We start from the raw sequence: 18,409 nt of genomic DNA on the forward strand, positions 1-18,409 counted from the left end.
AGAAAATTGATAAAAAAATATTCGCACAGTGCTTCTCACTGGGAACAATTTCAAAAACCACTCACAAGATGGTACCTAACCCCTAGGAAAATAGCATTATTCACTCCTAACCAATCTCCAACATGCTGGAAATGTAACAATTATTTGGGACACTAAAAACATATGTTTTGGTATTGCCATTTAGTAAGATCAATATGGGACCCTTTAGAGATCTTCTTAAAAACATCTCAAGTGCTTTCTCACTAAAGCCAGAACTTGCCCTCTTTATAGTTGGTCTTGAAAACATTCACAAACAAATTCAACCTATAATATGCCATCTCCTTTAAGCGGCAATCTACCTTGTAACTGTAAACTGGAAGTCCACAGAACCCATATCATGGCCGCACTTCCAAGCCTTGGTCAATTCCAATTGAAATTAGAATCTTTTGTAAGAAATAGAAAAGGGTAAATCCAATGACCTTTATCAGAGCCCATTCCCTAAGTGAAAAGTAACACAATACCACCATCCAAATTACAATATTCTGGCACTACTAAATACAACCCCAAGCAGCTACCTTAAAGTAGTTAGACTTAGTTTTAGTGTAGTTATAGTTTGGGTTAAAGTTTCACGTTATTGGTTTAAATTCAAGAACCCAATGTTATGATGCATCTCTCCAATCCTACTAGTAGAGACCATACAGTGGTTAATGAAACCATAAACATCCGCACACTAATCTAATATGAAGATATCAAGATACAGGATGGAACGCCATATTAAAGCTGATACCAGACAGGGTCTTCAAATCTGCGAAAACTGAATCAAAACCCCTCATCAGCCTTCCACCTCTATTTGATAGAGGGTCGGGGAAGGTTTGAGTAGGGGATTGCCAAGAGTTCTATCTTTAATAAAGACTACAGATAAGATCATTCTGCAAAGTATACATTACTTAACCAGACGTGCCAGATGTATTATATGTTATTGACATGTTAATTGTTTCAATTAAGGTTATTGCCATTTTATGCCTTATGTACAATTTATCAAACAATGTCTTTTCTATGAAGCTGTAAGTTGATGTTAAAAGTCAATAAAATGTTATGAAAAAAAAAAAAAAAAAAAAAAAGAAAGAAAGAAAACCACGTGTGGAACACATAATTGTAAAAAGGAAGAAAATGCCTGAAAACCCTAAAATCCAAACAAGCCGTGCGCTCCCTGCCTTGCTCGGGTACCGATACAATTATCTACATTTGTTCCCATGTAGCCGCATTAAAGCAAGAACAATCGTTTTAGTTGTAAACAAGTGGAACTCAAAGCAAAATGTTTCAATTTTATGCCTTAATATTGATCAAAAGACGCGATTTATAGTTTCACTTTTACGTTTTGTCTAATTGAATTCCTCAGTTTAGATAAACCAATTCCTGAGATTCTTGACAACCGATGGAAGTTCCATGAAAAGCTCACAAAACTGCCAGCCATGACTTCGCTCATCTCTAATCAAATAATTATTCACTATGTGTGCAATGTATACTATATATTCCCGTGACCACGGTGACATTGCAAACTGGGCTTATTTTTGGGGTTGAGCTTATATTGCGATTTTTCTAAAAAAAAAAAAAAAAAAATCATGCATTTTATGGTCAGGTCTTAAAGTGAACCTGAGGTGAGAGTGATATGGAGGCTGCCATATTTGTTCTATGTTAATCAATGCAAGTTGCCTTGCAGCCCTGCTGAGCTATTTGGCTGCAGTAGTGTCTGAATCACACCAGCAGCGAGCATGCAGCTAATCTTGTCAGATCTGACAATCATGTCAGAAACACCTGATCTGCTGCATGCTTATTCAGGGTCTATAGCTAAAAGTATTAGAGGCAGAGGATCAGCAGGACAGCCAGGCAACTGGTATTGCTTGAAGGATACCAGAGCCCAACATTCTATGATTAAAAAATGTTGTGCAGGTGGGAGGGTGTCATAGTTCACTTGCCGCTCCCTCAGTTTCAAGCTGTGTGGCTCCATTCCCCCGTTTCAACCTCCCATTGCGGCTCCCGACCAGAGAGTCCAGTATGGAAATACTGCGCTGTGCATGCACAGTATTTCCCTTCTTCTGCCCTGTCAATGCGCTCCACCATCTTTCCTAATCACGCCCACTCGCTCCCGTCCTGCAGGCATCTGCGCGTTCCACAGCCCTCTGCAGTAGGGAAGACGGAGGAGCGCGTTCACAGGGCAGAAGTATTTCCATACTGGGCACTCTGGTCTGGAGCTGCAACGGGGGTTTGAAACGGGAACGGAGCCACGCAGCTTGTAAAAGAGGGAGCGGCAAGTAAAGTATGACACCCTCCCACCTACACAACATTTTTTAATAATAGAACATTGGGCTCTGGTATCCTTTAAAAGGAAATAAATATGGCAGCCTCCATATCACTCTCACCTCGTGTTCACTTTAAGGTACCCATACATTACTCGAATTTCCATCAAGTAATCAACTACAGTGTGGTTGATGGGAAGTCGATCTACTAGAGCCCCACACACTACAAGCAAGATTTCATAGGATTCTCCTTCACTAATCGAGCTGAACCATGTTGTGCCCGCATGCCCCAACACCAAAAATCCAATCTGTGTCTATCAAAATCTTGTGAACGTTAGCCGATTCCATTGCAGTCCGCCAATATTTTCCATCCTGCCTGATTGAGTTGATTTGACAATATATCAGTCAAATTTCATCAATCAAGCAGAATGGAAAAATAATCAATTCTCCTCAGATTCAATAAAATGATTGAATGGTCAATCAAGCAGGAACATTGAGTGGTGTATGAGCAGCTTAACACATCACCAGAAATCACACAATTGCTGTCTACATCAGTTATAAATGGGGATGATACCAATTATTGGCTAACTTAAAAAGGAAAAAAAATAATAAATAACTGTTCCTGTAATAATTCTGAAGAAGGCTTATCAGCCAATATCTTACTCGGTTTCTTCTAATTTAGTCAACACCGTGCTGCCCATAATTATTCATACCCGTCAAATGATGACTTAAAGTTACTTTTATTCAACCAGCAAGTCATTTTTGATGGGAATTATATAGGTATCTCCCAAAAAGATGATGTACAAGAGGTGTGTGTGTGTGTGTGTGTGTGTGTGTGTGTGTGTGTGTGTGTGTGTGTGTGTGTGTGTGTGTGTGTGTGTGTGTGTGTGTGTGTGTGTGTGTGTGTGTGTGTGTGTGTGTGTGTGTGTGTGTGTGTGTGTGTGTGTGTGGGGGGGGGGGGGGGGGGGGGGGGGGGGGGAGGGGGGAACAAACATTTCTCAGCTTTTATTCACATTTGAGCAAAAAGTGTCCAGTCCAAAATTATTCATACCCTTCACAAGCTGTCACAGACTGTGGGTAAATTCAAAGTTCTGTACCATTCCAAATAGCCCAAGCTGTTCTAAAGCTTCCCAATTATCCCTGATTAATTGGGAACAGCTGTTTTAATCAACTAAACAGGTGAAAACCAGCAGCTCTCTGCAGTTGGTTTGTGGACAGTCATAGTTAAGACTAAGGAACTCAGTGAGGACCTGCAGCTACAATCTACAAGGCCATTTCTAAATAGAGATGGCCCAAACCTCCGATTTTCGGTTTGCGAACAAGAACTTCCGCAAAAGTTTGGTTCACACAAACTTTAGCAAACCACAATAGACTTCAATGGGGAGACGAAGTTTGAAAACTAGAAACACTTATGTTGTCCACAAAAGTGATGGAAAAGATGTTTCAAGGGGTCTAACATCAGAGTTTTTGCATGGATGAGTGGGGCAGACGTCAAAAGTCCCGGGGAAAAATCTGGATTTGACGCAAAGCAGCGTTTTAAGGGCAGAAATCACATTGAATGCTAAATTGCATGCCTAAAGTGCTTTAAAACATCTTGCATGTGTATATATCAATCAGGGAGTGTAATTAGAGTACAGCTTCACATTGACACACCAAACTCACTGTGTAACGAACCGCAAACAGCTGTTTGTGTAGTGACAGCCGTGCTGGACTGGTGCGCACCATGGCGAGAGTGCAGGTGATGGCGGCTTTCCAGCCCATATGGTCGCCTGGCTGATGTAGCTGAATGACAGAACAGTGACTGTCCAGCTGACAGTACAGGTATACAGTGGCGGGTTCACTGAACACACGTCCATATGGTCACTGGGCTGTGGTATCTCAATGATAGAACAGTAGGGACTGTCCAGCTGTCCACAATGAAGCAACAACCTCATCTTGGTGTGCCCCCCCCCCCGACACACATATCGCCGTTGGTCATTGCTTCATTGTGATACGCAAGCCCCTTCACCGCAGCAAGGTAATGATCACGAAGGGGAATTGGCACATGTACATGCCTTTAAATTCAGGAATCCACCTGGAGTTCTGGACCCTGTTGGTGGTGGCAGAGAAGGCAGTCAAGCGGCCTGCAGGGAGAGGTGCTGTGTGGGGACTGGGGAATGACTTAGTCTTGGGGCAGGCAGTCACACGGAGTGCAGGCAGAGATGCTGTGTGCGGGGACTGACTTAGTCTTCGGGTGGGCAGTAGCCCTCCGGGATCCATGCCTCATTCATTTTGATAAAGGTGGGGTACTGAACACTTTTGTGACTTAGGCGACTTCTCTTCTCAGTGACAATGCCTCCAGCTGTGCTAAAGGTCCTTTCTGACAGGACGATTGAGGCAGGGCAAGACAGAAGTTGGATGGCAAATTTTGACAGTTCTGGCCACAGGTCAAGCCTGCACACCCAGCAGTCCAAGGGTTCATCGCTGCTGACAGGGTCTACATCCACACTTAAGGCCAGCTACCTGCCAGTCGAGGCGTTGGTGGAGGGTGGATCCGGAAGGGCTAAGGCGAGGCATTGGACTAAAGAATGTCCGCATGTCCAACATCACCATGAGATCGCTGGAACGTCCTGTCCTTGCCTGCGTGGACATGGGAGAAGGATTACTGGCAGTGGTACCTTTATTGCGTTGTGCTGTGACATCACCCTTAAACGCATTGTAAAGCATAGTTGCCAGCTTGTTCTGCAAGTGCTGCATCCTTTCAGCCTTCTGATGATTTGGAAACATCTTGTCACTTTGTGCCTATACCGAGGGTGGCCACCCAGTACAGCTCATTCCCTTTGAGTTTTTTTATAGGGGGTCCCTATATGTCCAGCCTACAGGCTGGACAGCATGAAAGACGCCATCTGCACAAAGTTGGATCCAGACGTACTATCCATCTCCTCTTGCTCTTAGTGACGACAGGTAAGTCCTCCTCCTCCCCACAGCCACCAACAATACCACGGGAACGTTGAGCAGCACAAGCCCCCTGTGATGCCTGCTGCGGTGGTTCTTCTGCCGCCACCTCCTCCTCCTCCAAAGAAACACTTTCCTCATCATCCGAGTCTGACTCCTCTTCCCCACATGACTCTTCCTCCTCCTCCCTCTTTGCTGCCGCAGGTGTTGAGGAAACATCTGGTTCTGATGAGAATTGATCCCACAATGCTTCCTCCTGTAACTTTTCCTGTTCACGCTCCTCCACAGCTTGATCCACCACTCTACGCAAGTCACGCTCCAGGAAGTAAGCGTACGGGATCAAGTCGCTTACTCACCAGGTTGGTCACCTTCACCTCCTTAAATGGCCGCATGAGCCTGCATGCATTTTGCATGAGTGTCCAGTTGTTGGGCCAGAACATCCCCATATCCCCAGAGTGTCCTACTGTAGTTGTAGAGGTACTGGGTGACTGCTTTCTCTTGTTCTAGCAGGTGAGAGAACATAAGGATGGTCAAATTTCAGTGAGTTCTATTGCTATCGCAAATCAGGCGTCTCACCGGCAACTTGTTTCTCCACTGAATATCCGCAAAGTGTTCCATGGCCATGTAAGACCACCTGAAATACCCACACAACTTCCTGACCTGCTTCAGGATGTCCTCCAAGCCTGGGTACTTTGACACAAATCTTTGAATGACTAGATTTAGCACATGTGCCATGCAGGGTACGTGTCAGCTTTCCCAAATTCAAAGTTTAAATGAGATTGCTGCCGTTGTCACACACCACGTTGTGGATCTCCAGCTGGTGCGGGGTCAGCCACTGATCCACCTGTTTGTTAAGAGCAGCCAGGAGAGCTGCTCCAGTGTGACTCTCCGCTTTGATGGCATGACACAGTCGTACCTGGCATGCAGCATAGGCCCTGGGTAGCTGGGGCTGTAAAGCTGGAGAGGAGATCACAGCAGTGTTGAACTGCCACTCCGCCAAGTAGGAGGAGGATGACGACAGCGAAGAGGATGTAGCAGGAGGAGAGGAGGTGGCAGTAGGCCTGCCTGCAAGCCGTGGAGGTGTCACAAGTTGGTCCGATGCACAACCATGTACTTCTTGCTTGCCAGCGGTCACCAGGTTGACCCAATGGGCTGTGTAAGTAGTGTTAGTCAAAAAGAAATAGGGGTGGCGTGGCACTTCTCCTTTAAGAGGTATCTATCTTCAGCTTAATTGTGCGAGTTCTGTGTGCACAGGTGGCTAATGTATCACTGACAGGCCATGCAGATAAACGATGCTTACATAGGGCGTGTGCTCCGCTGGGATAATTTGAAGGAAGAAATGTAAACTGTATGCATTAAGAAGCAGAAAGCGTGCATCCTCCGTCCAAGCATGTACATTTATTGCAAATGAACACCACCAGTGCAGGTACAGTATATATCACAATTCATCTTTATCATCTGTGTCACATGCATCATGCGAATATTCATTGCTTGTTAACTTATCTGTGATTCCGTGTGTAGCCTGTCAGTATGGGAGGTGGGAGTGCGGGGCAGATGTGGGTCTAGCGACGGCCATTTCGCGTCCTCCTGGACGCTTGGTCACGCTGCGTTCCACTGAAGGCCGGCGCTGTTTAGCCGCAGTATACATGTGGGAGGGCACGCCTCCCCTGTGACGTCACAGCTCCGGCAGTGATTGGAGCTCAAAACTTTCTCCAATGAGAGAGCCCCTGATGCCATCTTGGTAGGGACGGTGGCCGGCGGAGACCAATCCATGCAGCCCACTGGTCGCATAAACACGTGTCATATCCTCCGTCTCAAACGTGGACCACTCATTGCACTGGCGAGGAACAATCCACGCGGCCCATTGGCCGCGTAGACATGCGTCCCACCCCGTGCATCTCATGTGGTCCACCCAATGCAAAAGGATACAATTTACCATAATGCTAAAGGGCGCACATCCTGGGGATAGTTTCACCAGAAGAGTGCGCCAAACACGATTTGTAAGAGAGGGGAGCATGGCTAGCTGTCCACCTACCAATCCGCTCCATATCAGGCTCATAAATTTTAGTGGCCATCATTTAGGTATCTTGGGCTCTCCCACTGGGGCAATCATAATAAAAGAACACACAGTGATGGTGCATACGAGTGTCTCACCTATTAAAATTGGATACTGGGATTGAAGAGCAGAAAAACTATGTACTCATTTGGTGTATTTCTAGACTGTTGCACTATATCTTAATCATAAATTGGTCCCAAAGTTAAAAAAGGGGGGGGGGGAAGGGGAATGGGGAGGGGCTTCGTTACTTTCAGGGCGCAACAAACAAGTATATTCCTCGTTCTCTTTCTGGTACAAGGAGGCAAAAAAAAATATATGTTAATTACCTTAAAGCACATACTGTTTCTTTACAGGACATTCCTGCTAAAAGGCAGCAACTTACATAGATACACAAAGGTCATTACACAATTATAATTCTCTCAATAGTGATCGTTCAACACCGGACCCCCCATTTCCCTATCTTCATCAATCATGGGTCCAACATACTGGAAAGTTCCACCTGATCATTAAGGCCTAATGGGCCCAGGGCTTCAGTCTGTAGGATTAGCCAAGTCTCTCTCCTCAACAACCTCCTTTCTCTATCACCACCCCTCCTCACCCTATCCACCCTCTCCAAGCCTGCAAATCTGAGTCCCTTGAGTTGACATCCCCTTTATGTTCGTCTCTCATATGGGCAATGAATCTAGCACAACCCTTACCACTCTTCACAGATCCTAAATGCTCCCCCACTCGTTCCTTTAGGGCACGGGTGGTTTGTCCTATATAAAACAGTTTGCAGGGACAAAAGAGGACATATACTACATACTTGGTTTGACACGTAATTAAAGTATTGACCATCAAGCATTCTTTTCCCACTTGTATATTCCTCTGGGGAATTATATGGGGACAAAACTTGCAATGTCCACATCGATGATTGCCTTTTGGCATTGCTCTATCCAGCCAAGTGTCCTTCCTGGGGGAGATAAACTCACTGTTAGCATATCTCCAAGGGTGCTCTCCTGAATGCCACCCTCGGGGGGCCACCTATAGTCGGTCTTAAAGACTCATCCCTCTCTATCAAGGGCCAATTAGTGAAGATGGCTTTCCTAACCAAATCAGCCATAGGTGTATAGTCAAAGGTAAAAGTCATGCGATCCTGCATCGGTTTTTAGGCACCAAAAGGCTCTGTCTGGTCTGACACTTAGCCCTATGGTATGCCTGCTCCAATAGTGTGGCATCATACCCCCTACTGGACAAACATTTAGTTAAGTCAGCTGCCTGTATTTCAAATTGTGTATCGTCCGCGTTACAGAAACCCAACAGCAAGAAATGAAAGGAGATGTAGCCACAGATGATTTGCAAGTCAAACATTTCTGGGATGGAGATTCCATCTGCATGTCTTTCTCTCCTGTCCAAGGGCCTGAACTTTTGTCCAACGAGAAGCTTCGACATAGTGGCGTTTACAGTTGACCTCTACAAGTCCACAAGGAAGATCGCCATTTGTCAGAAGTTCAATAAGGAACCCACCTGCCCTAATATCGACTGGAATTAAACCCCGGTGACAGCAGGTCCAGGAACTGGTGGGCAGGGTACACCTAAAGCCACCAGTGGACCAGTGGAGGGGTTCTCACAACTTTTGCTTTCAGCACAGTCTCCTCAAATGACACAGGGGAATAACACTGATACCTTGGGCTTCAGCCCGCTGGTGCAGTGGGACCCCCAGTGGGACCCCACGGATGAGGAGCTTAGGCAGGTGGTGAATGAATTGTGGGCTGAGGGGGGCCACCTCGCATGGACAGATTTTGTAGAACCAGGTGTTTTCACTTTGGGCAGTAATAGTGATTTTAGAGCCTGCAGATCTACGCAGCCGTTTCCTGTTTCTCCGGGGTCAAGTGTTGACCATTTTTTTGACAGGGTGATGAAAGACATAAAGGCAGAGATTTATCAAACTATGGTGCCTAACCTGGATGGAGAGGAGAGGAAGGCCCTAAGATGGCTGAAGCAAAATAAAGAGTTGGTGCTAAGGGGAGCGGACAAGGGTGGAAATCTGGTTACGTCAGCAACTCAGTATCAAAATGAAGCCGAGAGGCAACTGAGTGATGGATCCACCTATTGTCCGCTCCAGGGAGACCCAACTCTTAGGTACCAAACCAAACTACGTTCACTGCTTCGCAGAGGCGTAGAGAGGGGTTTTCTCTCACAAAAGGTAGCTTGTGATTTGCTTCCATCTTATCCTCGCCGTCCTGTGTGGTACCATATACCTAAAATGCATAAGTCAGTAACAGCACTGCCGGGATGTCCCATAGTTTCAGGCTGTGGGTCTCTCACTGAGAGGCTGTCCAGGTACCTCGACCATCTCCTGCGCCCCCTCCTTAAGGGGGTGCCCTCGTATTTGAGGGATACGTTGGAGGTTCTGCAGATGGTGGAGCGTGCCACATGGGTCCCCGGTGACAGACTGGCCACTATTGACGTGGTCAGTCTGTACAGCCGTATCCCCCAAGATATAGGGATCGAGGCCGTCAGAAATTTCCTGATTCGCACGGACAGAAACGAGGAACTTATCGACTTTGTCTGCGAATGTTTGGGCTTTGTGTTGAGGCATAATGCCTTTGTTTGATGGACAATGGTACCATCAGATAGCAGGTATGGCCATGGGGACCCCCGTGGCATGCTTCTTTGCGAACCTCTTTCTGGGGGTGTGGGAGGAGTCTGCTGTGCTCTCGGACAAGAATCCGTTCTGTGGCCACATCAGACAATGGTCGAGGTACGTGGACGATGTCCTGGTGGTGTGGTCGGGTACGGACGCACAATTCAACGATTTTCTACACTATATCAATAGCAACACAATAAACATGGAGTTCACCGCTGAAATGAGTGATACAGACTTCCTTGACCTGCGGATTATGGTCAAGAATGAGATGTTGTGCTGCGAGGGGTATAGGAAGCCAACGGCAACTAATTCCCTCCTCCATGCCAGAAGTTTTCATCCCCAACATGTCATTAGGGCTATCCCATATGGCCAATACTTGAGACCACGGAGAAACAACATGGACGATACACAATTTGAAATACAGGCAGCTGACTTAACTAAACGTTTGTCCAGTAGGGGGTATGATGCCACACTGTTGGAGCAGGCATACCATAGGGCTAAGTGTCAGACCAGGCAGAGCCTTTTGGTGCCTAAAAACCGATGCAGGATCGCATGACTTTTACCTTTGACTCTACACCTATGGCTGATTTGGTTAGGAAAGCCATCTTCACTAATTGGCCCTTGATAGAGAGGGATGAGTCTTTAACCTGCTGAGCGGTCTGGACGAGCTCAGCTCGTCCAGTACCGCCGGAGCCTGCCGCTCAGGCCCTGCTGGGCCGATTTGGCTTAAATAAAAAGCAGCACACGCAGCCGGCACTTTGCCAGCCGCGTGTGCTGACTGATCGCCGCTGCAGTGCGGCGATCCGCCGCATGCAGCGGCGAAAGAGGGTCCCCCCAGCCGCCTGAGCCCAGCGTAGCCGGAACAAAAAGTTCCGGCCAGCGCTAAGGGCTGGATCGGAGGCGGCTGATGTCAGGACGTCGGCTGACGTCAATGACGTCACTCCGCTCGTCGCCATGGCGACGAGGTAAGCGAAACACGTGTTACTTCTGGCCGCCGGAGGCGATCGGAAGAACGCCTCCGGAGCGCCCTCTAGTGGGCTTTCATGCAGCCAACTTTCAGTTGGCTGCATGAAATAGTTTTTTCAGTTGGCTGCATGAAATAGTTTTTTTTTAATTAAAAAAACCCTCCCGCAGCCTCCCTGGCGATCTTAATAGAACGCCAGGCAGGTTAAGACAGGCTATAGGTGGCCCCCCGAGGGTGGCATTCAGGAGAGCACCCTTGGGGATATGCTAACAAACAGTGAGTTTATCTCCCCCAGGAAGGACACTTGGCTGGATAGAGCAATGCCAAAAGGCAATCATCGATGCGCAAAAAGTGCCCGGCAACAGGAGCGCGATCTAGGACACGCTCCGCCGGGCAGCGCAGGCGTACTACTCCGGGTCAGAGCGACCCGGAAGTAGTAAATCCCCCAGGGATTCAGAGATGTTCGCCAGCGAACGGTTCCCACATCTCTAGACCCTACGTGGGTGTGGGCCTTTCCACAGCTCAATTTTTGGAGGCAGAGAGAACAGATGGCATTGCTCTGATCTGAGGCAGACACATTAAAAAAAATTTCCAAACTGCTGAGCCCCTCCCCTGGGGTGATGGCACTATGGTGGCATCAGCAGCTGACGAAGGGCATGTTGGCTGGCTGTCCATAGGTGGCGATACATGGCGCCGGACACTGCCACCAGCTGTTTCTGATGACGAGCTCCCTGTTTTTTTCAGGAACTAGTCTCCTCCTACTCCTCTCTGACTCCCCTTCTGAACTGTCCCCTTGGTCATCTTGTCTCTTAGGATCCCATGTGGCATCCGTATCATCGTCATCATCCTGCCCAGCTTCACTTGCCTCAGACACCTCATAAACTGCATCAACAGCAGGTACTTCATCCTCCTCCTTACGTCCATAGTGTCGCCTCAGACATATGAGGTGGCGTAATTTGCTTAGCGCCTTCATCTTGTTGTAACAATAATGGCTGTGCATCAGTGATTCCCCCACCAAATAACTCCTGCAAAGTGTCAAATGCAGCGGATGTGGTGCTTGTAGTAGATCAGGTGGCTGCGGAAGATGAGGTGTTCTGTGTTAAATAGTCAACCACATCCTGACTAGAGATGGCCCGAATGGTTTGCCGCCGGCGAACTTCGGTGGTTCGCGTTGAACCAATAATTTTTTTCAAAAAAAGTTTGTGTTTGCATTTTTCCCATAGACTTTAATGCCCGCCGAATTTAGCGGTTAATAGCGAAGTCCCCTTACATAGTAAAAACACCAAATTTGCAGTTATGTAGAAGAGGGCAGTGACTACACGAGGAAAAAAAAATTCAAAAAGAAAATAGATTTAAAAAAAAATATTTTTTATTATTTTTATGTGCCGAGTGTGGGAAATATGAAGAAAAAATGACGTATGGTCCCCCCTACCGAGCTCTCTGTAACCCCATGTCCCCCATGCAGGCTGAGATAGCCAGAATGCAGACCCCAGCCGTGTGGGGCTTCGCACCCTGAGCTCTTGTAGTCACTGAAAAAAAAAAAAATCAGGTGTTAAACCCCTTGAAGCATCTTTTCCATCACTTTTCTGGCCAGCATAAATGTTTCTAGTTTTCAAAGTTTGCCTCCCCATTGAAATCTATTGCAGTTTGCAAAAGTTTGTGCGAACCAAACTTTTGCGGAAGTTCGCGTGGCTTCCCGAGCCATCTCTAGTCCTGACAATCTTGGGAGTTGATGGGACGTACCTTCTTCTGAGCACTGTACTTTGGTCCAAGGCCGCAAAAAAAAAAAAAAATCACATCAGCACGACCTCGCACAGAGCTGCCGGGTGGCCTTCCTCTGGGTCTCCCTCTACCTGTTTTGTCCATATCGGGGGAGGAAGAGATGAAGTGAAAAGTATGCACTGGCTTGACTAATACAATGTGCAGTCACACGGGTGCAGTTAACAGGTATGCACGGAGTGGTATATCACACTGCGTGCACTGACGTAGGTAGGTTGGTGCACTGAACACAACAGGTAGGTATATGCAGTGATGGTATTACAAATGTGCACCTGTCTCACACACACTTACCGTGAACAGGTACAGTGACTGGTTGTATTAAATATCACACTGCGTGCGCTAACGTAGGTAGGTGGGTGCACTGTGAACAACAGGTAGGTATATGCAGTGATTGATATTACAATGTGCACCTGTCACACACAGACAGGTACCGGACTGGCACAGTGACACTGCATGCGCTCACATAGGGAGGTGGGTGCACTGAAGTAAACAACAGGCACAGTAGTAATTATACCACCAAGGGACCAAAGGCCAGCTGCGACTGACTGACAGACCTGTATATAATGCAAGTGGGCCAAAAAAAAAAAAAGTGATCACAAGAACAAGATTAGTTCTCAAAAGAGCTGTTGAGGGGTGCTTTTTTTTTTGCAATAAGAATCAGCAAGGAGCAAGCTACCAAGCCTACAAGAGCCTAACTAAGCTTTCCCTATAGGTCTCTGCACAGCAGCTCTCCCTTCTCTAATTACTGCAGGCACTGCCTTTTATAAGGGGGGGGGGGGGGGCTCCAGGAGGGAGTGTAGCCTGATTGGCTACAATGTGCCTGCTGATTGATGCACTATGGGGGCAAATTGAACTTCCAAAAAAGTTTGCGGTTCTCCGCGATTGCGAACCACGGAAGTTCACCGGGAACCATTCGGGACATCTCTATTTCTAAATGTTTTCAAGTTCCAGTGGCTACAGTGCAAAGTATTATTAAAAAGATGTCCCACACTGAAGAAAATCTCAGAGGACGTGGTCGAAAGCCAGAAGTGACACCTGTGCTGTCCAGGAGGACAGTGAGAGAGGTGAAAAAGAATCCAAGGATCACCACCAAAGCCATCCTGGTGAATCTGGGCACTTCGCTGGATTGTCTGCCTTGAGACATTGCCACCAGGACACTGCACACTGCTGGATTCCACAGATGCAGACCAGGACACCACTTGTTCCAGATAAGGCACACAAAAGCTCACTTAGCATTTGCAAATGCTCATCTGGACAAAGAATAAAAGCTCATACACACATCAGACCAAAGGCTTTGGAAAATGAAAGATCACAGACCAATTTTACCCCCTTCCATGTAGTATGAGAGCCATACCTACACAGTCTATTCTATGGAGCTGAACTCCCCATCAGACAGAAATCTTTGCAAGATGCTGCACACAAAGATGCTGTAGACATTCAAAAGATCAGTATCTGCAAAAGATTTGTTCCTGCAAAAGATCCGTTCCTGCAAAATGCATTCATAGTCTATGAGATCTGCAGATCATCATACACACCTTGTTTAACAGACTTCATCTGCAGATCAGATCCACCAGGATGGATTTTCAGATCTGCAGTTGATTGTCTGATCTGCAGATGAATGTCAGTTAAACAAGGTGTGTATGATGATCTGCAGATCTCATAGACTATGAATGTAATTTGCAGGAACGGATCTTTGGCAGGAACAGATCTTTTGCAGATACTGATCTCTTGTGTCTGTACAGCATCTTTGTGTGCAGCATCTTGCAAAGATGTTTTTCTGATGGGGAGTTCAGCTCCATAGAAATGACTGAAGGTATGGCTCTCATACTACATGAAGGGTGGCAAGATTGGTCTGTGATCTTTCATTTCCAAAGACTATATAGTCTGATGTGTGTATGAGCCTTAAGACTTTTGGTCTTCTATGTTATGGTCAGACGAAACAGAAATTCAAATGTACCTTATGTGTCCCCCCCACCCTTTAGATTGAAAGCCTTGGCAGGTCCTCCCCCCTCAGTGTGTCCTCCTTAATTTTACTGCCCCGGCAATTACACCCTTCTCATGGACTAACTCGTACTTGTTTTGCCGGGTCTAAGTAAACCGCATTTTACACCCTGATTGTATGTATAATCTTGTGCTATGTTGTATAACCGTTTGCTACCTCTCTGTCTCTCACCCCTTGTTGCAATGTATGTATCCCTATTTATTGTCCAGCGCTGCGTAATATGTTGGCGCTTTATAAATACAGTAAATAATAATAATAATAATAATAATAATAATAAAATGTTTTGTCACAATGATGCCTCCTTCATTTGGCATAACAAAAGAGAATCATTCAACCCTAAGAACACCATACCCACTGTCAAACATGGTGGTGGGAACCTAATACTTTGGGGGTGTTTTTTTCAGCCAATGGACCAGGGAACCTAATCATGTAAATGGCACCATGAAAAAAAAAAAATACATGAGAATTCTCAACGACAACATCAGGCAGTCTGCATAGAAACTTGGCCTTGGGCACCAGTGGACATTTCAGCATGGCAATGACCCAAAACACACAGCAAAAGTAGTGAAGAGATGGTTAGCAGACGACAACAATTATAGGAAGCGTTTGATCGCTATAATAGCCAATGGGGGGTTTTCTATTGATTATTGAGAAGGGTATGAATAATTTTGGACTGGACACTTTTTGCTCAAACATAAATAAAAGCTGAGATTCTATCTCTATCTGTGTGCAGTACTAGGCTCAGATAAACCAGACGCATGCTGCTGTGCGGAAACCGCCGGTCTGAACGCGGAGACAGCCGCCCCGCTGCCAAACCGTGCGGCGGTGTCTCCGCAATCCATTACATGGCTGACATGGTAAGATACTCTACAGTCTATATCAGAGTCACCGGCCTTCAGAGAGCAAACCCAGGCCAGGGTTTGTCTGACTTACCTTAGAAATGATGAGGAATGTGATGGCCAGTTGGAAGAAATCAGGCGAGGAGGATTTATCCTGTATAATATCCAGCAGTAACTCCAACATCCACCCTGCAAGACAAAGCAGGACTGTTATCACTGCACTGAGCCAGGAGAGAGATGAGAGCTCTGGAGACTCCTAGTGGTAAAACATGAGTAGTGCACCTATCAGCACACTGCTATGCAGGGCTTCGGACAAGCAAAACTCCCAACTCAGATTTCTTTATTCACAGCACTTCCAACCTCCTCCAATTACACATACATACAGGAAATAAATGGAAAATATACATTTCCTACCATACAAGGTGTGTCATCCCTGCCAGTGTGAATACTCCAGATAATATACAAGCCTCACAAATGAAAGGCTATAGAGTCAGTGGTTAATGAGATGCAAATAAAACTGCGATTATGCAGAATTATGCAAATGTATGCCATTTAAATGAACTAACCAGAATGTTGCATAATTCTACATCTATGAAATATTTGCATCTTATTGGCTATTCAGTAACCTTATAACAAAGGACAGAGTTTGTATGTTCTCCCCGTGTCTATATGGGTTTCCTCCGGGCACTCCAGTTTCCTCCTACATGCCAAAAACATACAGACTATGATACATACACTACACAATATAGACATGGGGCTATGGTAGGCATTCAATTGTGAGCCCCTCTGAGGGACAATTAAATAGGAATTGTAGTGAAAATTACAATAAAATTGCTTATTGTGAGTTTCTCAAACCTGTCCTTGTGACTCCCCAAAAGTGCATGGTTTGCAGGCAACCTCACTTACGCAAAGGTGGTGTAATTAGTGTCACAGCTACATGGAATCCACCTAGCTGAGACACTAACTACCCCACCTGTGCATAAGTGAGGTTGCCTGCAAACCATGCACCGCTGGGGAGTCACGAGGACAGGTTTGAGAAACATTGGTTTACAATAGTATTTACAGATTATTTAGTCAGTGTTTGCTCATTGTAAAATCTTTCCTCTCCCTGATTAACATTCTGAGATGTATCACTGGTGGTGACGTGTTTAGTTCTGCCAGGTGATCTGTGCGGAATGTTCATTACTGAGATTTCTATGCACAGAGTGAAATACTGCTTGCTTGACAGCTGGAGAAAGCAGTTCTTTCCCACAATGCAATGAGGTTCTCAGAGAGCAAACGGTCAGGACCACGGTCATGACATTACACTGTGGGAGGCGTTTCACCACAATATCAGCCAGACAGACTCCCCTGATTATCTATTAGAGACTGGATAAAATAAAAGACAAAAAACAAAAAACACAGGGGCACCGGGAGCCCACTATCGTGTAATAACGGCTCGATAAATGGACAAAAAATAAGGATTATTATACTCACAAAAGTGGGTTACTTTTGATGGCAACCACTTTCAACACATATGGAGAAGTACCGTCTCCACTCGGCCTTTTTGGTCACAGCCCCTTAAGAAAAAAAAGAGTGTCCTACACGGAGATAGGAACAGCTCCCCTAGCAAGTAGGGTATAACACTTTGGGTAATGTCGATCACGGAGGCGCCCTTTGTTGTTATACTGTTGTGCTTAGTTTTTGAACAATTTATATGGTAAGAATATAACGTCTTACCTGCAATGAATGACTCAAAACGATAAATAGATAGGAAATTGATTGTGCACCTTAGACAACGCGTTTCGCGACTACACGTCGCTTCCTCAGGTCAAGTAATTGTGCTTTGAAAGAAAAAATTCCAGATGGCACTCAGAATCACAAACAAATTACATACAACAATATATAAAAAAATATATAAAAACCATGAACATAAAATCCTAACATTAAATTACATGTGAAAATAACACATTTAGAGATTCACCCACATGAGGAATTCACCATTAATAAAAAATAATTGACAATTAATATACAATAAACCTTAAGAGATTCATCTAAAAGAAGGATTCCCCATTGGTAAAAGTAATAGACCATTAAATTTGGACTTGTAAAATTAGATTGCTAGTAAATAGTAGTGTTGGGCGAACATCTAGATGTTCGGGTTCGGGCCGAACAGGCCGAACATGGCCGCGATGTTCGGGTGTTCGACCCGAACTCCGAACATAATGGAAGTCAATGGGGACCCGAACTTTTGTGCTTTGTAAAGCCTCCTTATATGCTACATACCCCAAATTTACAGGGTATGTGCACCTTGGGAGTGGGTACAAGAGGAAAAAAAAATTTAGCAAAAAGAGCTTATAGTTTTTGAGAAAATCGATTTTAAAGTTTCAAAGGGAAAACTGTCTTTTAAATGCGGGAAATGTCTGTTTTCTTTGCACAGGTAACATGCTTTTTGTCGGCATGCAGTCATAAATGTAATACATATAAGAGGTTCCAGGAAAAGGGACCGGTAATGCTAACCCAGCAGCAGCACACGTGATGGAACAGGAGGAGGGTGGCGCAGGAGGAGAAGGCCACGCTTTGAGACACAACAACCCAGGCCTTGCATGAGGACAAGAAGCGTGCGGATAGCATGCTTTGTACCACCATGCAGTCATAAATGTAATAAAGATAAGTGGTTCAATAAACAGGGACCACGCGGCAACGCTAACCCAGCAGCAGCACACGTGATGGAACAGGAGGAGGCGCAGGAGGAGAAGGCCACGCTTTGTGAGACACAACAACCCAGGCCTTGCATGAGGACAAAAAGCGTGCGGATAGCATGCTTTGTACCGCCATGTAGTCATAAATGTAATAAAGATAAGAGGTTCAATAAACAGGGACCACGCGGCAACGCTAACCCAGCAGCAGCAGCAGCAGCAGCACACGTGATGGAACAGGAGGAGGCGCAG

At 45.8% G+C, this 18,409-nt stretch overlaps 1 protein-coding gene across 1 annotated transcript in view; it reads right to left on the reverse strand.

The window, feature by feature from the left end:
* LOC137541109 (tubulin-specific chaperone D-like) overlaps positions 1–18,409 on the reverse strand; it is a 1,052,576-nt gene that overhangs the window by 1,026,741 nt on the left and 7,426 nt on the right. Inside the window, exon 3 of the mRNA XM_068262255.1 lies at positions 15,574–15,668. Within this exon, the coding sequence (XP_068118356.1) occupies positions 15,574–15,668 (95 nt within the window). The remainder of the gene's footprint in view (positions 1–15,573; positions 15,669–18,409) is intronic.

Source organism: Hyperolius riggenbachi, chromosome 12 (assembly GCF_040937935.1).
Source record: "Hyperolius riggenbachi isolate aHypRig1 chromosome 12, aHypRig1.pri, whole genome shotgun sequence".
NCBI lineage: Eukaryota > Metazoa > Chordata > Amphibia > Anura > Hyperoliidae > Hyperolius > Hyperolius riggenbachi.